This window comes from Centroberyx affinis, unplaced genomic scaffold (assembly GCF_046629955.1).
Source record: "Centroberyx affinis isolate AG114_WGS23_722 - 3 ecotype Tasmania unplaced genomic scaffold, CSIRO-AGI_Caff_v1 ptg000142l_1, whole genome shotgun sequence".
Classification (NCBI taxonomy): domain Eukaryota; kingdom Metazoa; phylum Chordata; class Actinopteri; order Beryciformes; family Berycidae; genus Centroberyx; species Centroberyx affinis.
Window position 1 is genome coordinate 147,501 of NW_027278840.1, and position 14,895 is coordinate 162,395.

The window sequence follows — 14,895 nt, forward strand, 5'->3', positions numbered from 1 at the left end:
TGGAAAGGATAATGTATATTGACATTATTAATTACACAGAGAGCGAGTCTAGCCGACCCTACTGGGAGAAGGACATCAGCACAGCACACTGGCTGGTTTCCCAGTACAAACACACACACACACACACACACATTTCTCTCACATGCACATCCCGCATGTTTAGACTTTTTGGCTTGTCTTAGAGATATTTGCTTTTTCAATTTCAGCTCTTTGATCAAATAATTAATCACTCTTATCCACCAGTTCTTTCCCTCTCTCCCCTAATCCCGGGCATTCTTGTCCGTTTTGTTCCATTTTGCTTGTTGAATAAAAAAGTGAAAGGGTAGTGCATACACACATTGACAAAAAATAAAAGCTCAAGATACTGCTAATTTTCTCTTTCTGGTATTTTTTCACTTGCACCTTGAAGTTTGTCAGTTGTCAATTTATTTCCCCCTAGAGGAAATTTGCTATTTAAAAGAAGAAATTAATGAATAGGAATATATGAATAGATTGAATGTAATTCTATTATTTAATTCTGTGCACACATTCACACAACCCCCTTTCTCATCCATATACCCCCCCCCCCACACACACACCCATCCGTCTGTCTCCTAGGTTGTGGAGGTCCAGTGTGTGCTCCAGTGGCTGTGTGTGTGCCCAGTGACGCCAGGCTCCATTCACCCCCCTCTTCTTGCCCCCCACTGCAGCAGTGGTGCCCGTTCCAGGGCCGCTGCCTGGCCCTCTCTAGCCCCTGCCAGCCATCCTCCTGTCCTAACTGTACCCAGGCACACCGCCTGCCCCCTGGGGTGCTAAGGCCCAGGTACACCCTACTGAATGAGGTGCCCTTCACCCTACCTGCAGGACCCGCTGCACACATACTGGTGAGAGAATATACTTTGAGGTGCAAAATTAGTTCATCAAGGACACAGTTTTTTGTGCTTTTAGTGCACATCCAAAGAGCTTTTTTGCTCTTTGGATGTGAAACAACCCGGGAACAGAGAGATGTAGACTGCCAGCTTTAATTTGATGGCTTTTACAGCCAGATTGGATGAACAGTTAAAGACTTATTGCCATTTCACTGCCACAAAAGCAGAGACAGAATAAGTTTCTATTCAATAAAGTAGTCATTTTTTCATTTGTAGACCAATTTTTTTACATTTTTAACACAATGGCCTCTAGACATCTGTATCTGCCTCGAACTTACTCTGAGGGAGTTGGATACAAGTTTGGATGAATGAGCATGAAGAACAAGTCCGACATAACAAACCCGCTTCAACTTTTCTTGCTCTTGCTACATAGTTTTAAGATAGGCAGCCCCTACTAATCTGTCTGCTGAACTTCTGTGGGGAATTTAATAGTGAGAAACAACTGCTAAAGTCAGTTATACCTATCATGAAGTTCTAATGCAGGAGCATGATGTTTTGAACCTGGTTTAATAACTCAGACCCTTGTTTACTTGTAGTCATTTAGCCAACAGTGTACTCTATCATGCCTCAGAGTACATTAGAGTCAGATGTAGTCTACAACTGGATCCACAGAGATACACTGAACTATAAAAAGGCTGCAAAGAGGCAACAGGATATTGAGTCTGGTGATGTTAATGGGATGCAGAGCTCTATATCTCATTGGATCATTTCATATCCATAGTTGTGCAGCCGGAACACTGAAAACATCACTGTCCAAATAAATCCACCGCTCACTGTATATTATGATACAGAAGTAAATATAAACACACAGTTATATACAGTACCTACTCTGTGCTTCTTCTAATGTACCTAAATATGGTTTGCAGACATATTAAATAAAGTTTTACGATATGTCTAGTAAATAATATGTATATTTATGATGGTTTCAAATCCATCTCTCACTCTCAGAACTACCTCATGAGACCCAGTGCCAACCAAAGTAATAAGAAAACTCAAAGTTTTCACATGGTATACATCCACCCTCCTTATCCCTCTCTCTCAGGTGCGAGAACAGTTGGAGGACCTCCTGGTTTCCCCTGGTGATGTCATCGCCCTGCAGCATGACGCTGGCCCCGCCTCCCTCCTCCGCTGCCACACCTCCCCACACTCACAGTGGCAACAACCTGTTTTAGCTCTCAACCAATCAGAGTGGTTCTGGGCCAGCAACGCCAGCCAGTCGACCGACGGCTCGGCTGACCATGACACTGACGCTGACCCTGTCCCCGACCCGGAGCTCGACGTGGAGGTGCTGGTGGAGGATGGCGAGGGAGGCTGGCTGGGGGAAGTGGTCTGCCCCGTCAGGGTGCTCTACGTGGGACAGAGTGAGACCCAGCTGCAGGGACCCCAGCTGTCAGCTGGTCTACCACAGCCAGGACTCTACAACCTGCTGGTCAGGCTCTTTGCTAAGTCATTAAGCGTGTATCATATCCCAGCATGCATTTGACAGATGGCTACGTGCAGGAGGCTATGTGCTACCCCTTCGGTTTACATGACGTGCAGGTTCAATGTCAAACCCAAACAAGCACAAAAGTTTATATGATATTATGGCACGGTAAAATTTCATATTGGAAACTGTTTTGAACAGATATTAGAAAGATGTTTATGATTTCACAAAACGATGCAGTTAGCAGCTTTGGGACTTAGTGTTATCTGTGCAATATGTCTAAGTCTTGAATTGACATGCATGAGAGTTTACATTTGAATGTGTGTAGCTTCAGACGTCATCTCAAATTTCATTTTGGCACTATTTTTACCCAGGTTTTCAACGTTATGTAGGCCATCAACATCTCTTCAATGTAATGTTTGCTGGGATAAATCATCTTTTTTTTACCTACATTAATTATCCTGATGAGCATAGTGACATAAAGGAAGGACATAAAATTAACTTTGATATATTGCAGGTGACTTCTGTTGAGCCATCCTACCCAGTCTCAGCATCATGCCCGGTGCGGGTGGTGCCACCTCTGGGCTTGACAGTCCTCCACCCCCCTTCCCAGAATGGAACCCTTTACCTGCAGCCCAACAACACCCGGCTGCTGCTCCGTGTCCAGTCTCGCTACATAACTATGGTGTCTCGGCATGGCAGTAACCACAGCGTGATCTTCCAGTCCGCCTGCCCCCCAGAATTCTCTTCCAGCCCGGGGCTCTGTCAGCCCGGGCCGAGCCCAGGGTCGGGGGTGGAGGCCGCGGAGCCCAGCCTGTTTGCAGTGCTGGATCTAAGGCTGGGGGTGGAGGAGCGGAGAGGCCCGGTGCAAGTGGAGCTGGAGGCGCACAGCAATGTGACGGAGGCCAGCCTGACTGTGGTCGTCCGTCTGGAAGAGCCGCTCAGAGGCCTGGTGGTGCAGCCACACCCTACACACAGGGTGCTGATGGAGTCAGTCGTGGTGAGTGTGTGTGTGTGTGTGTGTGTGTGTGTGTGTGTACTTAACCGGTATAGGGTGGTTGTATTAATGAGACTGTATGTTTGATACTATGCATACTGTACTGTATACATTGTCGCAATGGGCGGTGTTACCGGTGGCATACGGTCTTGGAGTCCACACCGGTGTTATTAGCCCCACACCGGGAATATCGTTATTTTGTATTTTGTAAAATAAAAGCACATATTCAGAGCTTCCATGTTCAAGTCAGGCTACTAAATGATAAATGGACATACTAAAAACATACTGATTATTAATATCTGATCACTAATATGACAGATAGGATGAATAGGATTAATTATTTGTCCTTACCTAGTGACAGTAATGTCCAGTACAATCCAATGGGAGCCTAAAGAAGGGCAATATGCCAGAATCTGCACTGCACTCACATTAACTCTCTGAGTGTTGAGCAGTGTTATAAACCTCTGATTTAAAAACTGTTACGTTTTCAAATGCTGTTAATACAGTTTGGAGAGGAATTTTAAGTTTCACTTTCATTGACGCTGACTTTGCTAGCGCTTAGACCCCCTAGTGGCGACAGGCGGTATATATGGTATGGCCGGTGTTGAGGAGGGAAACAACCCTAGTATACATACTTCCTTGCTATATCATCATCATCTTTGTATGTGTGTGTGTGTGTGTGCGTGTTTCAGAGCTACACAGCATCAGTGCAGGAAGGCTCCAATCCTACATTTAAGTGGACAGTGGATGATAAGCCTTACTTCACCTATTACAACACTGTTCTCAATGTCATCTACCAGAACGCTGCCGTCTACAAGCTCACAGTGAGTCTCTCACATTTTTAAATTCAATATGAGTCAAATTCTGGTCAGACAGGTCAATTTCTCTTTTCTGTTACCATTCATATATGGACTTTATTCAAATGTTATGTGACTGACTTGTTTCTGATGTATCACCCTGCCCAGCCTCTTAACAAGGTATACACAAACATTGACATAATTTCTTATGCAAATTAAACCAACCAATTAGAATTAGAATTAGGATTACTTTTATTTTTTCTAATCATGTGCTACAATGTTGTATTCCATAGCATTTATTGGTGTCCTGACAGTACTATACATTGCTAAAATAAATCAGAAACAAAACAGTATGAGTATCTGGCAAATACAAAAATCTGACAGGAAATGAAAGTTGTACTGATGCCAGTTTGGTCAGTAAACACATGGAAAAGCTGCCCAACGAAACAACATGAAACATTTCAGCCTTTGAGACACAGAAATCAGCCATCTTTATCGGATTTTAGAGGGAAGGGTACCCATCGGTGTATTTTCTCTTAACTGCATAGAATACTCTGAAAGAAAGAAAGAAAAACGGTGGAGAAGCAAGGCAGAATAGTAGGAAAAAATCATGAATCAGTCAGAATAGGTAGGCGCAACACTCCCTGCATTAAAATCACTTTTTTTTGCCTGGAAGTTAAAATATTAACATGGTCTGACTTAATGGTCAGACCAGGGAATGCAGTCAGTCCAATTTAAATGGAGGGCATGTTGATATTTTGGAAAATGTTAGGATTGCACCTCGAGTGTTGCGTGAGATCATAGTTAGACCGGTCAGTGCCTGTAGTCTTACCCGTTGTGTTGCGTCTCCTCCAGGTCACAGCCATGAACCATGTCAGTAACCTAACAGAACATTTCAACGTGACGGTGGACCGGCTGCAGCCCATGGCCAACCTCACAGTAACGGGCGTGCCGGATGTGGTGACTCAGGGTTCGGCTCAGACCCTCACCGCCTCTGTGCTCCTGGACATGTCTGTGGCCGCCACCTTCCGGTATGAACAGGCCGCTGACAGATGGGCAGGAGCATTGATTAGATTAGACTGGATTTAGATTAAACTTGAATGATTCCCATGGGTAAATCGGGTCCTTGCGGCAGTAGAGAACAGGATATAGCTAAGATCTACACAATAGAGTACTTAAGATAATACAATAAGTAATCACACCTACTGAACAGATTGAAAGAAAATAATATGATAGATAGATAGATAGATAGATAGAGCAGGACAGCTGTCCTTTGTTTTTGTATTTTTCTGTGTCCCTCTTTCACTCCTTTTATTTTTATGTCTGTGAATATACGGTACATCTGTTTGTGTTTGAGTAGTCCTTTCTTCTTCCCTCTCTCTCTCTCTCTCTCTCTCTCTCTCTCTCACTCACTCTCTCTATTTCTCTTTCTATCTCTCTCTGTCTCTCTGTTTTCATCTTCATGTGCTCTGTAATAGCACTGCAGCAATCATATGCAGAGTCTTGGATTTATAACCGTGTGGTTAGAGCAGATTGCTGACAGGAATTTTCCCTCCCTCTTCTTTTTCTTTCTTTCTTGTTCACTCTATCCCTTCCCTCCCTTTTTCACATTCCCACCCTCCAACTCTTGCTCCCTTTTTCGCTTAGTTTCCCTCCACTCTCACCATTCTTGGTCCAGGGAGGCTTCCTGAGTTTTGAGTTTCCACTTCTCCCTCTCCAAACCCTCTATTGCCTCGTCAAACAAGATTTCCACTTTCCAGCTAGTGATTGTGAGTGTGTGTGTGTATATGTGTGTCTCTGTGTGTGTGTGGATGGAAATGTATACTGGTTTCAATGCATCTATTCCAGCACCATTCCTCTCAAGGTAGTCCTTTAATGATTTTCCATTGTCTCTGTATGCTGCAGATGGTCTTTTGGTGATGGAGGTTATAAAGAGTTTGAATACAAGCCTCCCTACGCCCCGTCCCTCCTCTGCTCAGACTCCCCCAATCAGGTGCTCCTAAGCAACAACGTCACCTATGTCTACCCCCAGCCAGGTAACTTAATCCCTGTCTCCCTATACATCACAGCAGTACTAGCGTGCAATCATGAATAATGGAATAGCAGCCACCAAAGCCTGATGTTGCAGCGATTTATGTAATATTAGAATGTTATAGACCTGAGGGTAGATAGTGACATATGACTTATTTCTCCTCATTTTCTGTCTCTGCTGTCTATCTCCTCCCTCTCCCTGTCTTTCCTCTTCCTCTAAGGAGTGTACACAGTGCTTCTGTCAGTGTCCAACCGTTATGAGAACATCAGCCAGCGCATCGTCATGAACATCTACAGCATCCTCAATCGTGTTGACATAGAGACACAGCCTCGACTCCTCCTAGCTGGCAAATCAGCGGCTTTTGAGGCTCACGCTTGGCCCTCAGCCTATGGCATCCACTACACCTGGCACTTTGGAGATGGTTCTGCCCCGCTGCAGGGCCGCGAGAGGCAAGTGCCGCACACCTACGCACAGAGTGGAGTCTTCAATGTCTGTGTATCAGTGAACAACACTATCAGTTCAATGGAGGCTTGTGCTGACATGCTCGTGTATGAGGAGATTGAACATCTAACAGCAGAGAGCTCCTCTCCTACAGAGCTCAACAGCTCCACTACAGTGTGGGCGCACCTTGCTTCAGGCAATAACATCACCTGGACATTCTCCATGGGCGATGGGACCAACTACACCACAGCTGAGCCTCAGGTGTCGCATACCTACATCAAAGATGGCAACTACACAGTGAATGTGACTGCCAGCAATGCTGTGAGCTCTGGCTGGACCATCCTACCTGTCCAGGTGTTTGTCTTCCAGGTTGTGAGGATGGAACCGTCTGGGTGTGTCCAAGAACGGAGCCCTGTCTCCTTCCAGGCCTGGGTTTCTGGTAACGCATCGGCTCACCTTTATGAATGGAGCTTCGGGGATGGGAGCCCCAATGAGACCCACCATGGCACTCCTAGGGTCACACACACCTACTGGTCCAGTGGGAACTACCACCTCTCTCTGCTTCTTTCCAGTGGGGTCAACAAGGCAACCAAGGTCAACTACTTCAACTGGGTTTGTGTGCAGCCAGCTGTGGCCAACGTCACCCTTACCCTTGAAAAGACACACTTCTGTGTGGGGGAGGAGATACGATTCCATGCCAGAGCTGAGCCAGAGTTTAACTACAGCTACCTGTGGGACTTTGACACGGAGGAAGACTCTGTACTGATCCATGATTCTGGGAATAAAGTGACTACTTATAAAACCCCAGGTCAGTACATAGTGACTGTCACCGTCTTCAATAACATCTCCGCTATTAACACCAGTGTCCTGATTGAAGTTCAGATGCCCATAGGTCCAATTATTATTCAACATAACGGCACTAGGTCCAATAACCTGACCCTTCGGGAACCATACCTTTTCACCACCTCTTCCTTGGCCTCCCATGTCAATTACACCTGGAACTTTGGAGACGGGAAAGTTCTTACAGGCCAGAATATCATCCATGCCTACAACGTCTCAGGAAACCACAATATTACACTGACAGCAGCTAACACGGTTAGCAGGAACCACACTGTTTTAGCTGTAGCCGTGCTCGCACCAATCCGTGGGCTTGCGGTCAACGCCAGCCTGGTGAACGTCCCTCTCAATGCCTCAGTCCACTTTGAGGCCCAGATGGAGGAGGGTGATGGTGTCCGGTTCTCCTGGATTTTGTGTGACCGCTGCACCTCAATTCCAGGGACTCACACCATGTTCTACACTTTTCGCTCTGTAGCGACCTTCAACATCATTGTGACAGCAGAGAACGATGTAGGAACTGCACAAGCAAGTATCTTCCTTTTTGTGCAACGCGAGCTTGAGGGGCTGCAGATTTTAGCAGATGAGGAAATAGGAGGCGGAAGCATTGGATTGGCGGGCTGCTGCTTTGCTACAAACCGCGTTCTCCACCTCCAGGCAGCACTAAGGGAAGGAACCAACATGTCCTTTACTTGGAACCTCATCAGAGAGGTAGACCCTATTAGCTCAGCCTTCAACCTAAGTGGGAAGACTGTGGATGTCAATTTCTCTGTACCAGGTCCATGTGACATCTTTCTCCGTGCAGCCAACCTCCTGGGCCAGCTGTCTGTCAACAGAACCATCCAGTTCCTGGACCCAGTTGGGGGGGTGTATCTATGGATCAGTGACAACCCGGTTGCAGTCAATGCCCCAACTAACCTGACAGTACTGACTAAGGAGGGCTCAAATCTGCAGTACCGCTGGTCTGTAAATGGGGATGCTCTGCAGTGGAACGAGCCCTGGGTGAACCACACCTTCACCAGTCCTGGCCAGAAGCTGGTCAGCGTGGAGGTTTTCAACGAGGTCAGCTCAGAGGTTGTGTCAAAGATTGTCAGAGTCCAGGAGGTCATTTCTGGGCTGAGGTTCACAGCTACCAATGTGACAGAGCAGAATTACGTGGCAACAGGAGTCAATATCTCGCTCCAGGGGGAGGTCCAGACAGGAACCAATGTGACGTGGATGTGGCTGTTGGGGGGTAGAACAGAAATAGGAAGAAAAACCTCTCTGACTTTCCTTGAGCCGAAGACAACCATCATTAGTCTGAATGCTACCAATGATGTAAGTGGGCAAGTGGTTTCCAGAGAGTTCTTTGTTCAGGAAAAGATCCAGGGGTTGGAGTTGAGGGCCAGTAAAAATATTGTAGCAGTCGGTGAGGGGGTGGAGTTCACCATTTCCATGACAGCAGGCTCAGATGTTCGTCTGATCCTCAGCATCAGTGGAGATGCCACTGTCATCCCTCAAGTCAACAAAACCTACGTCCACCGGTTCAGCAGGGTGGATACCTACATGGTGAATCTCACGGCTCTCAATCAGGTAAAGTCCAAGGGGAAAGATTTAAAATAAAAGTATATACAGTAATAGAGATGTTATTGGCTGTTCAGTTTTTTTCTCTTATGAATGGCAAATGGTTAATTAAAACACGGTACACATGTTTTTCATTTGTTCCAATGTGGGAATCCAGGTGAGCTCCAAGAGACACCACCTCCATGTTGAGGTGATGGAGCCAGTGCGTGGACTGAGCATCCTGGATTGCTGCGAAGCTGCCATCCCTGTCGGTGTGAAGAGAAACTTTGTGGCCAACATCCTAACAGGAAAACCTGTTCACTTTCTGTGGACATTTGATTTGCACCACGTCCACCCTGCACCTCATATGGGCAAAGAGGTCAGATCATTTAAATATTACACCTATTGTTATTGTTATTATTATCATCATCTTAATACAGTAAGCATGTAAAAGGCTGTTCAGGTGCATAAATTTTGATTTGTCTTATTAAATTGCACAGGTGTCCTACACACCAGAAGAGGCTGGTTTATTGATCATCTATCTGAAGGCCTTCAACGCACTTCACGGCCAGAACATCACCAAACACATCCTGGTCCAGAACCTCCTGACCGCCGCTGTGCTGGATGCAGTGCCTCGTGACACCTTCATCAATAAGACAGTGACATTGATGGCCTCAATCACACCCAGATCTAATCCTGTCGAGTGCTTATGGGACTTTGATGATGGATCTACCCCACTTCCCACCAACACCACAACCGTGGGTTATGAGTACAGCCGCCCGGGACAGTACCTGGTCAAAGTATGTTTCTTCGAACTACGTTGATCCATATGTAAATCCATGAAATACTTGTTGATCCATAAAATATGAGATAAATCGAGTTGTCATGCTGTTTGTGAAAGCATCGACTGGGATCTGGTGCGTCATCTCACCAACTTGTTATTCTCCCTACTAGGTGAATTGCAGTAACCTGGTGAGCAGTGTGCAGGCCCAGGTGGAGGTGAACATCAGGGTGTTGGAGTGTGAGGAGCCAGAAGTTCAGGTGGTCCAAGCTCCCCGTCTGGCCATCTGGCGTTCCCAGCCCACCTTGGTGGAGGCCAATGTGGACCTGAAAGGCTGCGATCGCTACGGAGCGCAGTACCTCTGGCAGATCCTGTCTACGCCTGACTGCAACAATGACCAAGACCGCAAGATAGCCTCCGACTACTATGGGGTTTTGTCTCAGCCCTCTCAGAACGTGCCAGTCTCTACCATTCCCCTCCCGGCGGAAGTGGACATGCGTAGATTGCAGCTGTCTGTGCCTAAGATGGCGCTGGCGGCAGGGAACTACACCGTGGTGTTCTCTCTGTCATATCAAGGTGTGCCGCTAAGGAAGGCCGCCTGTCTGCAACTCAGTGTAATGGCTGCCAGGTTAGTGGAGAAACACTAGGAACATTGAGTATTGGCACTGATCCTTTTCCGCTGAGCTGCAGGTTACACTTTTCTCCCTTTTGTTTTTAACTCCTAATATTTCTTTTGCACCAATGTTTTTATATCATGTACAACACTTTGTAACTTTGTTTTGAGGAGTGTTATAGAAGTAATGTTTAACATTATTCCTCTTATTTTTAAAACCATCAGAGAAATTTTCCTCTGTTCCTTGTCTTGAGAGTTTAATGTATAACTATGATAGATTACAGTGTCTAAACTTTTATGTTAACTTTTATGTAAACTTTTACTTTTTTCACTACTGTAACTGTGCTGATACATAGGCCAACAAGCTAACAACTGGTTAGGATTAAGTGAATAAAACATTTAAAAATGTCACTATTTTATCTTTCTATTCTTTATATTTTGTTTTTGTGTTTAATGTGATACCTTTTCATTTTCCTTGTCAGGCTGGTGCCCATCATTGAGGGGGGTAACTACAGGGTGTGGTCGAGGACCCAGGACCTGCAGCTCAGTGCGGAGCAGTCCTATGACCCCAACATGGACCCAGAGAGCCAGTCACTACTCTACTACCGCTGGGAGTGCCAGAGCACCTCCAAGGTAAGGGCGCACATGGCAACCAAATCACCCCAAAACAAAGAATTGCTAACTTCATAATTCAAATATTCAGTCAGCTATAACCATCCCAATGCTGGCTTTGTCATGAAATACTGTTGGATTATATGGATCTTCATTTTCTGTTGAAACTGTATCTGATAGTGACTCGGTGGAAGCGTACACCCCTGTCTTGTTCCTGATAGGTTAGATAGAGCCTGTTAAGAAGTACAGGTCTTCAGCAAGAAATCAAAAGCTTTTTTTTGCATTCAGGTTGTAAATTATGGCACGTCATTTTATCATTTATTCCCTAAAAAGGTCAGTAAAAATTTGCCACTAGTACTACTTTTTTAGTCACTGGTCATTTTAATTACTTACTACTTGCTATATAATAGATACTAGATCTACTGTAATTTAAGAGGTACCAGTGACTAGTTTGGCTTTTACGTCACTTTTCTCTTTTTACTAGAAACAAGTTAATAAATGCTAATACTTGTTTTATAGTTACTAGTGACTAATCAAAATTTCGCTAGTCAGTTCTTACTGGTAAAATACTAAGCAGTCTTTTAATTTAATCCTATGAGGCTGTACGTTTTAAATATCAACTTTTAATTTCATTTAATTAGTACTAGTCTATAATGTAATTCTACTAGTTATTATCCTTTAGTTACCAGAAACTATTTCTATATTTATAGTTCTGTTGTTACCAGCTGCTATTAAATAGTGATTAGTAATATTCTGATAACTTATTGTTTTTATTCCAAATGAACATCATTATTTTTGTTATTACTTATCATATTTTTTTAAATATTTTTTTTAAGCATTTGATGACTGATTAAAACTAGATGTTGATCATACAGTTGTAGGTTTTACCAGTCAAACTGAAAATGTTGACTGTATAAAATGGAATATTGTTACATTATTGAAAAACTTCTAGTCCTTATTCAATAGCAACTGTTAACAATGGAGTTCTCAGTAGTGAAGAGTGGAATAGCAACTAGTCTTTAGTAAATGCGTACTGGTAGTAGTAATAATAACTAGCAGAATTGGATTAGAGACCAGTGCTAATTAAAGTAGTGACTAGTGAGTGATGAAAAACTACTTAAAATACATAATAATATGTTGTAGATATTTAAATTACATCTTGATATCTAAATGAGAATAGTTGATATCAGTCACTTAAAATTACTAGTAAGAACTATTAGTCACTAGATAGTAACAAAGTATTACTAGTGGCTATTTTTTAGTGACTAGTGCCCTAAGACTACAGCAGAGCAGAGCACAACAGAGTTGCTGTGGTGTTGCACTAATTGACTGAGCCATCTGCGGCAGCCCGGGTGGATAGAAGGAATGCTATCTCTGGGATCCCATCTGGGAAATAATGTCTCTCTTTCTCTCTCTCTCTTTCTCTTTCTCTCCAATCTCTCTCTCCCTCCCTCACCCTCAGTTATGGTCCGCCATGCTATGTCTGTTATTGAAATAGGACTCGGCTCTTTAAAAGCCACTGTGCCACCATTAAAATGTTCCAAGTGAAAAAGAAAAACTGTTGGTGCCAAACTGTGTATTGGCTGGTAAATGCCATTTAAGTTTTAGCTGTTTTCCCTTCTCTGCCATTCTACTTTTTCTCTTTCTTTGTGGTTACAGTGGGCTTTTCAAGATGGGTTCCTCTCTCTCTCTCTCTCTCTCTCTCTCTCTCTCTCTCTCTGTGTGTGTGTGTCTTTCTCTCCCCCCTCTTTGTCTGTCTCTCTCGCTCTCTCTGTTTCTGTATGCCACATAGCCGACTTGAGCCTTATTGAAATAAAAGAGATTCAAATTGTCCAATCAAAATGCACTCTCAGGCATTTTAGCGGTGCTTTTTAATGGTGAATTTGTAGAAGTTTCGAGGATGGAATAGATTCTGCAAATGAGACTCTTAGTGAAAAATTATGCAATGGTCATCTGGTACCGAGTATTTGTAATTGCCTTCAGTGAGGCTTGGCAGCAATTTGGTTTGGGATAATTTGTGAGTGTGTCTGTTATATGAATGTACGTGTATGTGTGTCTGTATGTGCACGTGTGTATGAGTGTAAATTTCTTCCTTGGCTGGGCAGAAACAGATTCCGCCTGTGCAGCAAAACACCACTACAGGGCCCAGTGGGATGGGTGTGTGCAGCAGGAGGGTGTGTGTGTGTGTGTGTGTGTGTGTGTGTGTGTGCAGGCAGACAGACAGACAGACAGGCATCTAAAGGGTTATGTAACTGTTTAGAGATAAACTCAGCATTCCACAGCTGGTGCTTTGTTCCCCCACCCTGCCCAATTAAACACACACACACACACACACACATACACACACAGCTGTCCAGCGCTGCATAGAGTTAGAAGCAAGGTTACCCAGCTTGCGGGGAGGCCACATAGAGGTGAAGGCGTTTCAAAGGACACTGTAAAGACTGAGGACATGACTGACGAGCCGAGTTAACGCAGCATCCATGTGCCTGCGGGATTAAATGGGAAATGTCTATCAAACATGGGCTGCAGCTGTGAGGTAGGGACAGAAGCTGGAGTGAGAAAAGAACATATATAAAAAGAGAAAAACTGTGCGCTGTGGTTGAAGGACTCATAACAAAACAGATGGAGAGGAGTTGACAGCAATACAATTGATCAAATCTCCATGGCCACTGTCCTCACCTTGGACACAATTACTGTTGGCTTCAGTGTGGAGGAGATGATAGACTTGAGGTTTTTTTTATAACACACTCTAAATACAAAAACATGCACTTTAACACTGTTTTTGACTTATTTTGCTTTTCTCTGAAGATCAGTAATGCTATTCCTTGCCGGACCCTTCCTCTTTGCTACCTCCATATTCGTATTGTATGTAGAAGTAACTGGTTTCGTAAACAAAACGCTATTGCAATTCTCGCCCCCAGTTTCTCCCTCACTTTCCCTCTCTTCCATCTCCCTCATGTTGTCTCTGCTTCCAGGGTGCGGCCCACTGCTCCAGCCTGAACTTTGGCCTGGGCTCCAGCGGGCCGGTGCTGGGCATCTCTGGCGCCGAGCTGGAGGCCGACGTTGAATACACTTTCAAACTGACTGTCGGCAAAGACAGCATGGCACCGGAGTCCACCACACAGACTGTAAGTACGCACATCCTTATGCACATGGCTGCTCACACAGGCACACACACTTTCAAGCCTGGAAACCTTGTCTATCTATCTATCTATCTATCTATCTAACTGTCTATCTGCCTGTCTGTTTCTGTTTCTTTCTCTCTCTCCCCCATTTTTTTTTAACATGAAAGTCAAATTTTTAGAAAGAAAGTGAAAGTGAAATGCCAGAGGGAGGGAGATGGAGTGTTGAGTGTTGATTCATTAAGAATGTTTCTCACCAAAGTTAAACTTTTTTTTGCGCAATTCTCTCTCTCTCTCTCTCTCTGTCTCTCTCTATCTCTCTCTCTCTCTCTCTCTCTCTCTCTCTCTCTCTCTCTCTCTCTCTCTCGGAGTGGGTGTGGATTCATTAAGAACTTGTTTCACCAGAATGGAAGTTTTTGTAGAACTGATATCTCTTATTAATGATTATTAAACTGTTGCTCAGACCAAACATGAAGATGCACTCAGTTTATGACACAATAACAAATCTCACATAAATTATTCACAATATCCAGCCTCTTTACTTCATGACCCCCCACCCCTTCTTCAACAATTTCCAATCTTCTCCCTTTCCATCTCCAAAGTTTTTTAACTTGGTGTGTCTGATGCAATAATCAGAGCATTAACTCCTCGGATAACAGTTGGAGCAATAATCTGCTGATGGCGAAATATTTTGACAGATCAATATAATAAGATGAAATGTCGAAGATCTTGATTGGGAAAGTGGGTCATTGCAGCTGCAAATAGTAAAAGGGTGGAGCAAGAAATAGAGAAT

At 44.3% G+C, this 14,895-nt stretch overlaps 1 protein-coding gene across 1 annotated transcript in view; it reads left to right on the forward strand.

The window, feature by feature from the left end:
- Nucleotides 1-14,895, forward strand: part of pkd1a (polycystic kidney disease 1a) — a 71,933-nt gene that overhangs the window by 30,004 nt on the left and 27,034 nt on the right. The window contains 12 exon segments of the mRNA XM_071531439.1: nt 598-863; nt 1,951-2,337; nt 2,849-3,331; nt 4,021-4,152; nt 4,981-5,156; nt 6,031-6,161; nt 6,378-9,004; nt 9,153-9,353; nt 9,475-9,774; nt 9,929-10,383; nt 10,851-11,001; nt 13,956-14,108. Coding sequence (XP_071387540.1) covers nt 598-863; nt 1,951-2,337; nt 2,849-3,331; nt 4,021-4,152; nt 4,981-5,156; nt 6,031-6,161; nt 6,378-9,004; nt 9,153-9,353; nt 9,475-9,774; nt 9,929-10,383; nt 10,851-11,001; nt 13,956-14,108 — 5,462 coding nt within the window.